Raw genomic sequence first — 11,914 nt, 5'->3', positions numbered from 1 at the left:
CCACGTAATTCAATGGTTCCTGATCGCAGTTGATCGCTTTCTTGTGTTCCTCGTAATGCTAGAGTATCAAAATCAATTAAGGAAGTAATCTGTTTTACTAAACAAATAAATGTAAGGAGTCTACCCTTCAAATGGAGTCAAAAATTTGGTCGTTGTCGTGAGTTAGTTTCTTTAACCCGAATCCAATGACCCCAATGATGATCAAAGTGTCTCAGGAAGGGAAAAACTTCTAATAACAGCATCTTAGGACCAAAGAAATCGACGAAAACCTTGAAATACCAACAATTAAAATAAATCACTAGAATTACAAACAAATAAATTATGCTATAATCGGTTATTAAATACAAGTCTGATCGTCCGGCTTACGCCGGACTCTCAGACTTTGTGTGGTGTTCGCTTCGCTCACTTTCATCAACTAACCAAAATATACTTTTAAATTGAAATTCAAAAATTAGTGGTAGTGATATTTTCTGTAAATAATAAGAGTTCTGTTTTCATGTTGTTTTGTTATTTTCTTCTTTCTTTTTTAATGTATATAAAGACAAAAAATTTCATAGTTTTTTCTAAACGCGTCAGTTCTACATTTTGAGAATATTCAAACTTTAGCTTCAAACACTACTTCGGTTCGAATATAATATATACACAATTTTAAAGCATTACGCGAAGAATGGGTGTTCTCCCTATTTTCCTCAACAGCTATCAAGGAATGATGTTTAACATAAAATAATGTGAAGATCATCGTACTGATAAAGGTAACGTTCTTTGTCAAATTATGTAAGCTGTTGGCTACTATTTAAGCAGCCGGTTTCATTCGTGTTTCCACTTTCTGAGGAGCACAATACCAAGCTGAGGCAAACGTGCAAGGAAACAAACGCACGGAGGAGTCATAGAGGTGATGAACAACGCGCGCAGTAGCCACGGGTATCAAACGGCTGCAACGTGCCATTTAACTTCTGCGACACGCAAAAAAAATTACTGCAAAATAATACTGTACAACAGTTCCACGCTGTCCGTCGCACCCAATTTTACAGCTTTCGGGTTTTCAATGTGCTCCCCTCGCTTGCACAACTCTTCTTACTGCTGAACAGCACTTCTACTGAAATTACTCTGACCCTAAAGGTTACTTTTAGCTCAAAACACTCATTCGTTTTCGTTCCCTACACAGTGTAGACACGATTTGAAAGTGGTATTCGAAGAATGGGTTTTCCTGTTGTTTCTCCCTAACAGTTACGGCAGAATAATGTTTAACATGAAATGACGTGGACAACATCATCGTACTGATAAAGATAGCGTTCCACGTCAGATCACATAAACAGCGTGCTACTATTTAAGCAGCTGTTTGAACGTGTATATCCAGTTTCTGAGGAACAGCGGAGCCGAGTAGGTGGAGCGCAACGCCGAAAGTGGTTACAACTATAAAACTTTTACAACGTCCCTAGCTTTACGACGCCGGCACACCAACTCGACGCCATTGGACCCGTCACACCCCCTTCTAAAGGTATCTATCATCGGTGCACCAACTCTACGCCATTGGACCCGTCGCACCCCCTTCTATAGCAATCCGACGCTGTGGACCCGTCGCACCTCCTATAGGTATCCGACGTCGTGGGACCCGTCGCACCCCCTTCTATAGGTATCCGACGCCGATGGACCCGTCGCACCCCCTTCTAAGGCTATCTGGCGCCGATGGACCCGTCGCACCCCCTTCTAAGGCTATCTGGCGCCGATGGACCCGTCGCACCCCCTTCTAAGGCTATCTGGCGCCGATGGACCCGTCGCACCCCCTTCTATAGGTATCTGGCGCCGATGGACCCGTCGCACCCCCTTCTAAGGTTATCTGGCGCCGATGGACCCGTCGCACCCCCTTCTATAGGTATCCGACGTCGTGGACCCGTCGCACCCCCTTCTAAGGCTATCTGGCGCCGATGGACCCGTCGCACCCCCTTCTATAGGTATCCGACGCCGTGGACCCGTCGCACCCCCTTCTATAGGCTATCTGGCGCCGATGGACCCGTCGCACCCCCTTCTATAGGCTATCTGGCGCCGATGGACCCGTCGCACCCCCTTCTATAGGTATCCGACGTCGTGGGACCCGTCGCACCCCCTTCTATAGGTATCCGACGCCGATGGACCCGTCGCACCCCCTTCTATAGGTATCCGACGTCGATGGACCCGTCGCACCCCCTTCTATAGGTATCCGACGCCGATGGACCCGTCGCACCCCCTTCTAAGGCTATCTGGCGCCGATGGACCCGTCGCACCCCCTTCTAAGGCTATCTGGCGCCGATGGACCCGTCGCACCCCCTTCTATAGGTATCCGACGCCGTGGACCCGTCGCACCCCCTTCTAAGGCTATCTGGCGCCGATGGACCCGTCGCACCCCCTTCTAAGGCTATCTGGCGCCGATGGACCCGTCGCACCCCCTTCTATAGGTATCCGACGTCGATGGACCCGTCGCACCCCCTCTATAGGTATCCGACGCCGATGGACCCGTCGCACCCCCTTCTATAGGTATCCGACGCCGATGGACCCGTCGCACCCCCTTCTATAGGTATCCGACGCCGATGGACCCGTCGCACCCCCTTCTAAGGCTATCTGGCGCCGATGGACCCGTCGCACCCCCTTCTAAGGCTATCTGGCGCCGATGGACCCGTCGCACCCCCTTCTATAGGTATCCGACGTCATGGGACCCGTCGCACCCCCTTCTAAGGCTATCTGGCGCCGATGGACCCGTCGCACCCCCTTCTATAGGTATCCGACGCCGTGGACCCGTCGCACCCCCTTCTATAGGTATCCGACGTCGTGGACCCGTCGCACCCCCTTCTATAGGTATCCGACGCCGATGGACCCGTCGCACCCCCTTCTATAGGTATCCGACGCCGTGGACCCGTCGCACCCCCTTCTAAGGCTATCTGGCGCCGATGGACCCGTCGCACCCCCTTCTAAGGCTATCTGGCGCCGATGGACCCGTCGCACCCCCTTCTATAGGTATCCGACGTCGTGGGACCCGTCGCACCCCCTTCTATAGGCTATCCGACGCCGATGGACCCGTCGCACCCCTTTCTAAGGCTATCTGGCGCCGATGGACCCGTCGCACCCCCTTCTAAGGCTATCTGGCGCCGATGGACCCGTCGCACCCCCTTCTATAGGTATCCGACGTCGTGGACCCGTCGCACCCCCTTCTATAGGTATCCGACGTCGATGGACCCGTCGCACCCCCTTCTATAGGTATCCGACGTCGTGGACCCGTCGCACCCCCTTCTATAGGTATCCGACGCCGTGGACCCGTCGCACCCCCTTCTATAGGTATCCGACGTCGTGGACCCGTCGCACCTCCTTCTATAGGTATCCGACGCCGTGGACCCGTCGCACTCCCTTCTAAGGCTATCTGGCGCCGATGGACCCGTCGCACCCCCTTCTAAGGCTATCTGGCGCCGATGGACCCGTCGCACCCCTTCTATAGGTATCCGACGCCGTGGACCCGTCGCACCCCCTTCTATAGGTATCCGACGCCGATGGACCCGTCGCACCCCCTTCTATAGGTATCCGACGCCTTGGACCCGTCGCAACCCCTTCTAAGGGTATCTGGCGCCGATGGACCCGTCGCACCCCCTTCTAAGGCTATCTGGCGCCGATGGACCCGTCGCACCCCCTTCTATAGGTATCCGACGTCGTTGGACCCGTCGCACCCCCTTCTAAAGGTATCCGACGCCGATGGACCCGTCGCACCCCCTTCTATAGGTATCCGACGCCGATGGACCCGTCGCACCCCCTTCTAAGGCTATCTGGCGCCGATGGACCCGTCGCACCCCTTCTATAGGTATCCGACGTCGTGGGACCCGTCGCACCCCCTTCTATAGGTATCCGACGCCGTGGACCCGTCGCACCCCCTTCTATAGGTATCCGACGCCGTGGACCCGTCGCACCCCCTTCTATAGGTATCCGACGCCGATGGACCCGTCGCACCCCCTTCTAAGGCTATCTGGCGCCGATGGACCCGTCGCACCCCCTTCTATAGGTATCCGACGCCGATGGACCCGTCGCACCCCCTTCTATAGGTATCCGACGCCGATGGACCCGTCGCACCCCCTTCTATAGGTATCCGACGCCGTGGACCCGTCGCACCCCCTTCTATAGGTATCCGACGCCGATGGACCCGTCGCACCCCCTTCTAAGGCTATCTGGCGCCGATGGACCCGTCGCACCCCCTTCTAAGGCTATCTGGCGCCATGCCCGACCCTTGGACCCGTCGCACCCCTTCTATAGGTATCCGACGCCGATGGACCCGTCGCACCCCCTTCTATAGGTATCCGACGTCGTGGGACCCGTCGCACCCCCTTCTATAGGCTATCCGACGCCGATGGACCCGTCGCACCCCCTTCTATAGGTATCCGACGCCGTGGACCCGTCGCACCCCCTTCTATAGGTATCCGACGCCGTGGACCCGTCGCACCCCCTTCTATAGGTATCCGACGCCGTGGACCCGTCGCACCGCCTTCTAACGCTATCTGGCGCCGATGGACCCGTCGCACCCCCTTCTATAGGTATCCGACGCCGTGGACCCGTCGCACCCCCTTCTAAGGCTATCTGGCGCCGATGGACCCGTCGCACCCCCTTCTATAGGTATCCGACGCCGATGGACCCGTCGCACCCCCTTCTAAGGCTATCTGGCGCCGATGGACCCGTCGCACCCCCTTCTATAGGTATCTGGCGCCGGTGGACCCGTCGCACCCCCTTCTATAGGTATCTGGCGCCGATGGACCCGTCGCACCCCCTTCTAAGGCTATCTGGCGCCGATGGACCCGTCGCACCCCCTTCTAAGGCTATCTGGCGCCGATGGACCCGTCGCACCCCCTTCTATAGGTATCCGACGTCGTTGGACCCGTCGCACCCACTTCTATAGGTATCCGACGCCGATGGACCCGTCGCACCCCCTTCTATAGGTATCTGGCGCCGATGGACCCGTCGCACCCCCTTCTATAGGTATCCGACGTCGTGGGACCCGTCGCACCCCCTTCTAAGGCTATCTGGCGCCGATGGACCCGTCGCACCCCCTTCTATAGGTATCCGACGTCGTGGACCCGTCGCACCTCCTTCTATAGGTATCCGACGCCGTGGACCCGTCGCACCCCCTTCTATAGGTATCCGACGCCGTGGACCCGTCGCACCCCCTTCTAAGGCTATCTGGCGCCGATGGACCCGTCGCACCCCCTTCTAAGGCTATCTGGCGCCGATGGACCCGTCGCACCCCTTCTATAGGTATCCGACGTCGTGGGACCCGTCGCACCCCCTTCTAAAGGTATCCGACGCCGATGGACCCGTCGCACCCCTTCTATAGGTATCCGACGCCGTGGACCCGTCGCACCCCCTTCTATAGGTATCCGACGCCGTGGACCCGTCGCACCGCCTTCTATAGGTATCCGACGCCGTGGACCCGTCGCACCCCCTTCTATAGGTATCCGACGCCGTGGACCCGTCGCACCCCCTTCTAAGACTATCTGGCGCCGATGGACCCGTCGCACCCCCTTCTATAGGTATCCGACGCCGTGGACCCGTCGCACCGCCTTCTAACGCTATCTGGCGCCGATAGACCCGTCGCATCCCCTTCTATAGGTATCCGACGTCTTGGACCCGTCGTACCCCTTCTATAGGTATTTGGCGCCGGTGGACCCCTTCACACCTCATTTTATAGCTTCCTAGCTTCGAGGCATTAACTCGACGCCGGTGGACCCGTCGCACCCCTCATTTTGAATTTCGTGACTGACACACACACACACACACACACACACACACACGTGACAGAATAAGCCCGTTATTATATAGTAGATACTGTGAGTCGAGATGAGAAGCCCTATATTTTTCCAAGGCAGACATTTTTCGGAAGTGTTATATGATCCTACGTAACTTTTTATGTTTTTATGAATTTATGCACATAACAATTGCTGCTAGAATTCAGACAATAGCCTACCGAAAAGTGGCCATTGGGGTAGGTCCAGGTGGGAGTCCTAGGATACGGTTGATGTTGTAGCATAGTAAAGAAGTACGACTTCAATAAGAGCCATGAAAAGACGTGTCGCTGTATCGCTGGCGTATAAATGTTCCCTGAAACAAATTGAATGAAACGTGCAGTTTGAATGACGAAAAGAAGGATAGTGAGTAATGCAGTGTGCGTTAATCTTAGTTTGTTTCACTTTTTTCTGCAATCACTTATCAAATGCAGCAAATTTAATAACAGCCCTGTACCTCTTTACAATAGAATGTTCTCCGGATCGAATCACGTTGGGAATTGAGAAATAAATGGGATGAACTAATGTGGATTATTCCCTTTCGGAACAATCGGAGAGGAAGTCACACATAAGTAGAATCGGGTAGCATAAAAAAGAGATCTCTTCTTTAAGGGATCAGCAAGTCCGATTTTTGAATATTTAGGTAATGTATTAGTTTATTTATGTGTTAGTGGAATAACACTAGATACAGATGAAACTTCCTCTTCGTTTTAGCGGTGTCAGACGAGGTGACTAGACCTCGTGAGAACGATTTTTTCAGGACGATTGAAGAGAATTGATCATGTTTTTAAATCGTACTCTACACCACCAACCCTATCCTTCCTTGACAGATCCATCATCGGTTGATGGTATGCTGCTGAACATGAGGTTTTCTGGAATGTACTTCGGCGCTTTCGGTAGAAATCAACCAATCTCACTATTCGTGACCTTAGCATCCTTTATTCTTCTTGCAGAAACATTCACAGGCTGTTTGTTACTGAAAACTAAAAAGAATTCCATCTGTGTTATTATGAGCAAAAGAAAAAAATACTACTCCTAATTCATTTTTAAGGATAGTCCAATCGCGATCCCAACAACATCCAGGCCGTTAGCCGTTTGTCTATTCATCGTCAATTCATCGATCGCACAGAGTGAAAAATGCACACTTCGCACGTGTTTCGTGTACTGCACTTTCCTCCACATCTTCTTCTCTATTAAGCGAAGTTTCCTGCATGTTTATGACTTTTACAGTTTTGCACTGTGACTTTCAACCAGTATTTCCGTGCTGCTCTCACATTTTTCTTTGACGTTGATAAACCTACTAGATGTCTGGTTGCTATGCGAACAAACAGTGAACAGATTAAAGGCATCACCCCACGAATGTGAGGTGGTACGGATTTCACGTGAAGTATTCGTATACGGGATCGTAGATTAATGAGAGGTGAGTGATTTCGTCCATTTTTGCTAACTGGCGTTAAAAAACGGCCTGAAGATGTGGCGTGTGCACACGTCTGGCGCGCTCCAATCGAACCCGTTGTGGAAAATAGCGCGCTGGAACGCTAGAAGCCGTATTTTTAGGACCGTTTTTTTACGGCAATTAGGAAGAAATGGACGGAATTGCCCCCTCTCCTTAATCTACGATCCCGTATACGTGAAGTCCGTACCACCTCAGATTCGCGGCGTGATGCCTTCAATGCACAGGTGTGCAAAACTTAAGGAAAAGATAGATAAAGTAACGTAGCATATTAACAATTTAGCGGAAATGAATGGAAGTGCAAGAGTATCTTGCCTGGGGTCTCCCAGGAGTTTGGTACCGGTCACAGCATTGTTTCACGTGTATGGAGAGCGTTTCGAACTGCTGTCGGAAGAAGAGAAGAGCCCGCGACCCACTCCTCGTTGGTCCACTTCTCTTAACTCCACGATAAGCAGCTGTGCCACGGATGTGCGGATGGCAATGGAACACAACGTACTGGTCATCGAGCAAAAAGACTAACCGCATGTAGTCGTCGTGTCGCTGTGGATCATGAGATTGCGCGCTTTGGTAACTGCTAAATGCTGCAATCGGACCTGCTGTAGTTGACCGCAGTCGACCACTTCCTCTTCTTCGGGCAGCCTGTGGTTCGGAACGCTCCCATGCGCGTAAAACAATGCTGTGAGACCAAATTCCTGGGATAGAGTCGTCATACTTCGCCCTCCTTCCAGTTTCCTGTTGATATGAAGTCATCCAAATGTTATTCGGCGCTACAGCCACGCTGACCTCACGCTATGTGACGTAAAGTTTTCTGTGCACGACTGGGAGAGCCTCACAACACACTCCCGCACTTCTATTCGTTTCTACTGTGTGGTTAATATGTTACGTTACACCCTCTATATCGTTCTCAAGTTTTGCACACCAGTGCATCATTGCTACATTGCTATCAGATTGTCTTAAAGGCAGCATACAACGAATCTGGGGTGGTGCGGTTTTCAGGTGGAGTATCCGTATGCGGAGTCGTAGATTATGGAGACGGGTGTGGTTCCGCTCTTCTCTCCCCGAATCACTGCAAGCAGCCGGCCCCTGAATGCTGATTGATTTTCGACGAATCGCAGGGCGAAGGCGGTGCAAGGGGTGGAGCGTTGCAATACAATAGATGGCGACGTACAAAGCAGCATTCTGAAGGCCGCTGTTTGCAGTGATGCAGGAAGAGACGAGCGGAACCACTCCCGTCTCCATAATCTACGACCCCGTATGCAGACACTCCACTTGAAATCCGCACCACCTCAGATTCGTGGTATGCTGCCTTTAAAGGCATCACCCCACGAATCTGAGGTGGTGCAAATTTCAGGTGGAGTATTCGTATACAAGATGGGAGACTACGGAGAGGAGGGTGATTCCGTTCATTTCTTCCTAATTGCCGTAAAAAACGGCCCGGAAGATACGGCTTCATTGGTTTTGGCGCACCATTTTGTACAAGAGGTTCGATTGGAGCGCGCCAGTCTTGTGCGGCGCCGCATCTTGCGGGCCGTTTTTTACGGCAATTAGCAAGAAATGGACGGAATCACCTCCCTCTTCGTAGTCTCCCATCCCGCATACGAATACTCCACCTGAAATCTGCACCACCTCAGATTCGTGGGGTGATGCCTTTAATTTTGACATAAGCTTCTGAGCTGGCTTCTGTTACAAGCCAGAGTGCCTTTTAGAGCAAAACGCTTTCTCGTAATCATTGCTTCACTCGAAACTGACAAAGAAAAACTGAAGAACTCAGGCAAAAACTCAGATAAAAGTTCCACAGTACAAATTTCACACTATTTATCATCATTTTCAGAGAAAGACTCAGAACATTTGAATGGAACAACCGAAAAGAGTTTTACAGATTAAAAATGGATCTTTGTAATTTTTTTTAGGTTTTGTAGAAGAAAGAACTCTTAACACATTTAAAGAAGTGGTTCGCTTTGAGGAAATTTTGTGAGTTATAGCTCTGACCTCTTACTCAGTGGCGCCCTTTTCTCTAGACGCCCTAACGTATCTTTTCTTAGTAACTTTAGTTTATATGTCGTAGATCCTCTAAGACTAACGCTTCAGGTCTTAGGGCCCCGATTGATTTAATTATTTACTTCCAGAAATAAGGGCGCCACTGAGTGGCGCCAACTACATTTTACCCCAAGTTTTTTTTTGTTGCTTTTTCTGTTGTCTTACCGTTGAAGATTTGTTTTGAGAGGGTTTTTTTGGAAATAAAAACCAAGTCTACGGCAGAAAGCAGATCAAAACAATACCAGTAGCGATAGTAATTTACCTTAAAGTTCAATTGAAATAACATTATGGTCGTACGATACGTTATTTTACATATTTCTGTGAAAACAATACATACATCTTTCATGCAATACTTAGAGAATAAGAATTGCCACGAGACCGACGCATGGCAACAGTTCACCCCAATCCGGCAGTAATTTCTGCTTTTTTTGAAAAGCATAACAATGCTCAAGTATGGTATAAAAACGTAGGATATTGAAGCAAAACAAATAGCGGTGGGGTAAGTGACTGATTCGGCTTCGACAACTCAACTCGGATTTTTTTCTCTCCTAAGATAAGTTAAGAGCGAAATAAATAGATGTTGAACACTCAATCCAACATATTATAATATGCTTGGACTTCAAAGTAATAGTCTCAGTTAAGAAACAAAATAAAAGTTAGATGAAGATGTTCCTCTAACTAATGAATAAGAATGAATAATATTTTAGTTGCATTATAATAAAAAATCATAATGTAACTAAAATAATTGCGTTTTAATCATTGAAGTGGTCACATGTATAAAACGGCTGTGCAGTGCAACATATGTATCTATTTTTCGGTCTATTTGCTTCATCTTGTTGCTATCAGTTAACAATAACTTCAACTTACGGTTACGGTGCGATGGAGGGCGCAAAACTAGTCATCCTGGTCAAATCCCCAGAACCCCTCGAATTCCAACAAAGTATGATTTTAGGAGACACGAATCAGACACTAAGATCTTCTTTGTTCTATTCATGTCTGCAAGCTCTCTCTCAATGAAGGACTAACTCTCATGAGAATCAAATAAGAATTTAATTACCCAAGTAGGTAGTACTCTTACTGTAACTATTGATACTTTTCAATGTTTTTCCTTGCATTAGAGCTAACGAGCATAGCTGCGGTACACTCTTCGATGCGGTGTAAACTGATTTTTCTTCTCTAAAAATATCTAGCAGCTCATGTGAAAGGGGGCGTTAAGTGGTCCAGATGTGAAAGTAAATTGCACACGGCGTGTTTGTCCGACTCCAGCTCTCAGACTATGACCCTTCGATCGCTTGAGACATCCAATCCGTAGCTCTACTCACTTCCTAAATAGCTTCAGTTCCGATGTATATTCTTACCCAGGATGAGCATCCCCATTGTTTTTTGAACTTCTAAAATTCCCTAGCTAATGAGCAAAGCTAAAGCTCTTGATTTGATTTATATGCAATGGGCAACGAACGCTATTCAATTCTAAGGACAATTGTAATGTGACGAACCTCTTCCTCCGAAAAAATAGCAACTCTGCCCCAAAATTCCCCATCCTTACGCGACATCATTTCCATCAATCCTCGAGTGTACTCAACTCTCAAGCGTGATTATTACAATTCAGAATCTTAGAGCAACATTCACATGTACGTGAACTTTTTATTTTCGCATCTTGTTATTATTTCTTCGAAAACAAATCTTTCAAACACTTCCATGATTTTCTACAGCACCTGTAACGTTCTTAAAATCGTTATAAAATAAACATAACTAGTGAGTTTATAATTATGACGACAAACCTGTGTCCTACCAAATTGCTGATCTCACAAATCTTTAAATTAGCGAGGAAAGTGGAGACATATTAAGTTGTGTTTAGTGTTCCAACTTAAATCTTTCACCATTACAACTTCCGATTTTCAGTAAACTTTTTTCAAAGAAGGTTTTCAAGCGAAGTACCAACTCAACTACACTGTTGGATATTAAATAAACTACGAGCAGATAAAACTTGTTCTTTTATTTGCTAATATTCTGAGAATAACAAGAAGAAACAATGTTGTTGTAAAATCTTGTCACTCCTCCGAATTCCCCATACTCCTTCAGGTCTGACAACTTTTCCATCTCTATATCCGCACATTCACCCTCTCAAACGAATTTTTCTGGTGTCTTTCGTGAGAAAAACTTCACCGATTTGCTAAGCAGTCGTTTTTATCGCATATCAGTTTGACATACGAGTGCACTGCTGTTCTGCTGCACCACCTACCTCTTCTACTTTTTTTGCAATTGCACCAGCAAAGTGACTCACTGTTAGCGTCTAGCAGTTGCTCTGGCTCTGGCTCCGCAGCCAGCACTTGCCTGCCATCGCCTTCACCCCATGTCCTCCTGATCAAGCTCGTCATTGATAAATGCCAACAGTGTCAGTGCATGTCGCAATCGCATCCGAAATAGAATGAGCGACGAAATCGTTTCTAGGTGATAGATTGTTCAGAAGAGGATACAGTTAAAAGCAGCGTGCGACAAAATTGACGATATTCTGATCTCTAGTGGCGAACAGACAGCGGCGTGATATGAGCGCGATCACGTTCAGTTCTCACCAGTAATTCGGAAAGAGGCGGGTGAGACTACCTTAATAGCGCCCGATGTCCTTGACGATGCAACA

At 48.9% G+C, this 11,914-nt stretch overlaps 1 protein-coding gene across 1 annotated transcript; it reads right to left on the bottom strand.

Annotated features, from left to right (window-relative positions):
* Positions 1-7,518: 7,518 nt before the first annotated feature.
* RB195_005450 (uncharacterized protein) lies at positions 7,519-7,989 on the bottom strand (the record flags this gene model as incomplete). Its single annotated transcript, XM_064177952.1, has 1 exon — positions 7,519-7,989. One exon carries the CDS (start codon positions 7,987-7,989, stop codon positions 7,519-7,521), a length of 471 nt encoding a protein of 156 aa, XP_064035047.1.
* Between the last annotated feature and the right edge of the window lie 3,925 nt (positions 7,990-11,914).

The sequence above is a fragment of the Necator americanus genome, chromosome I (genome assembly GCF_031761385.1).
Source record: "Necator americanus strain Aroian chromosome I, whole genome shotgun sequence".
NCBI classification, from domain to species: domain Eukaryota; kingdom Metazoa; phylum Nematoda; class Chromadorea; order Rhabditida; family Ancylostomatidae; genus Necator; species Necator americanus.
The sequence above is the reverse complement of the archived record's forward strand: the minus strand, read 5'-3'. Positions and strand labels throughout refer to the sequence as shown.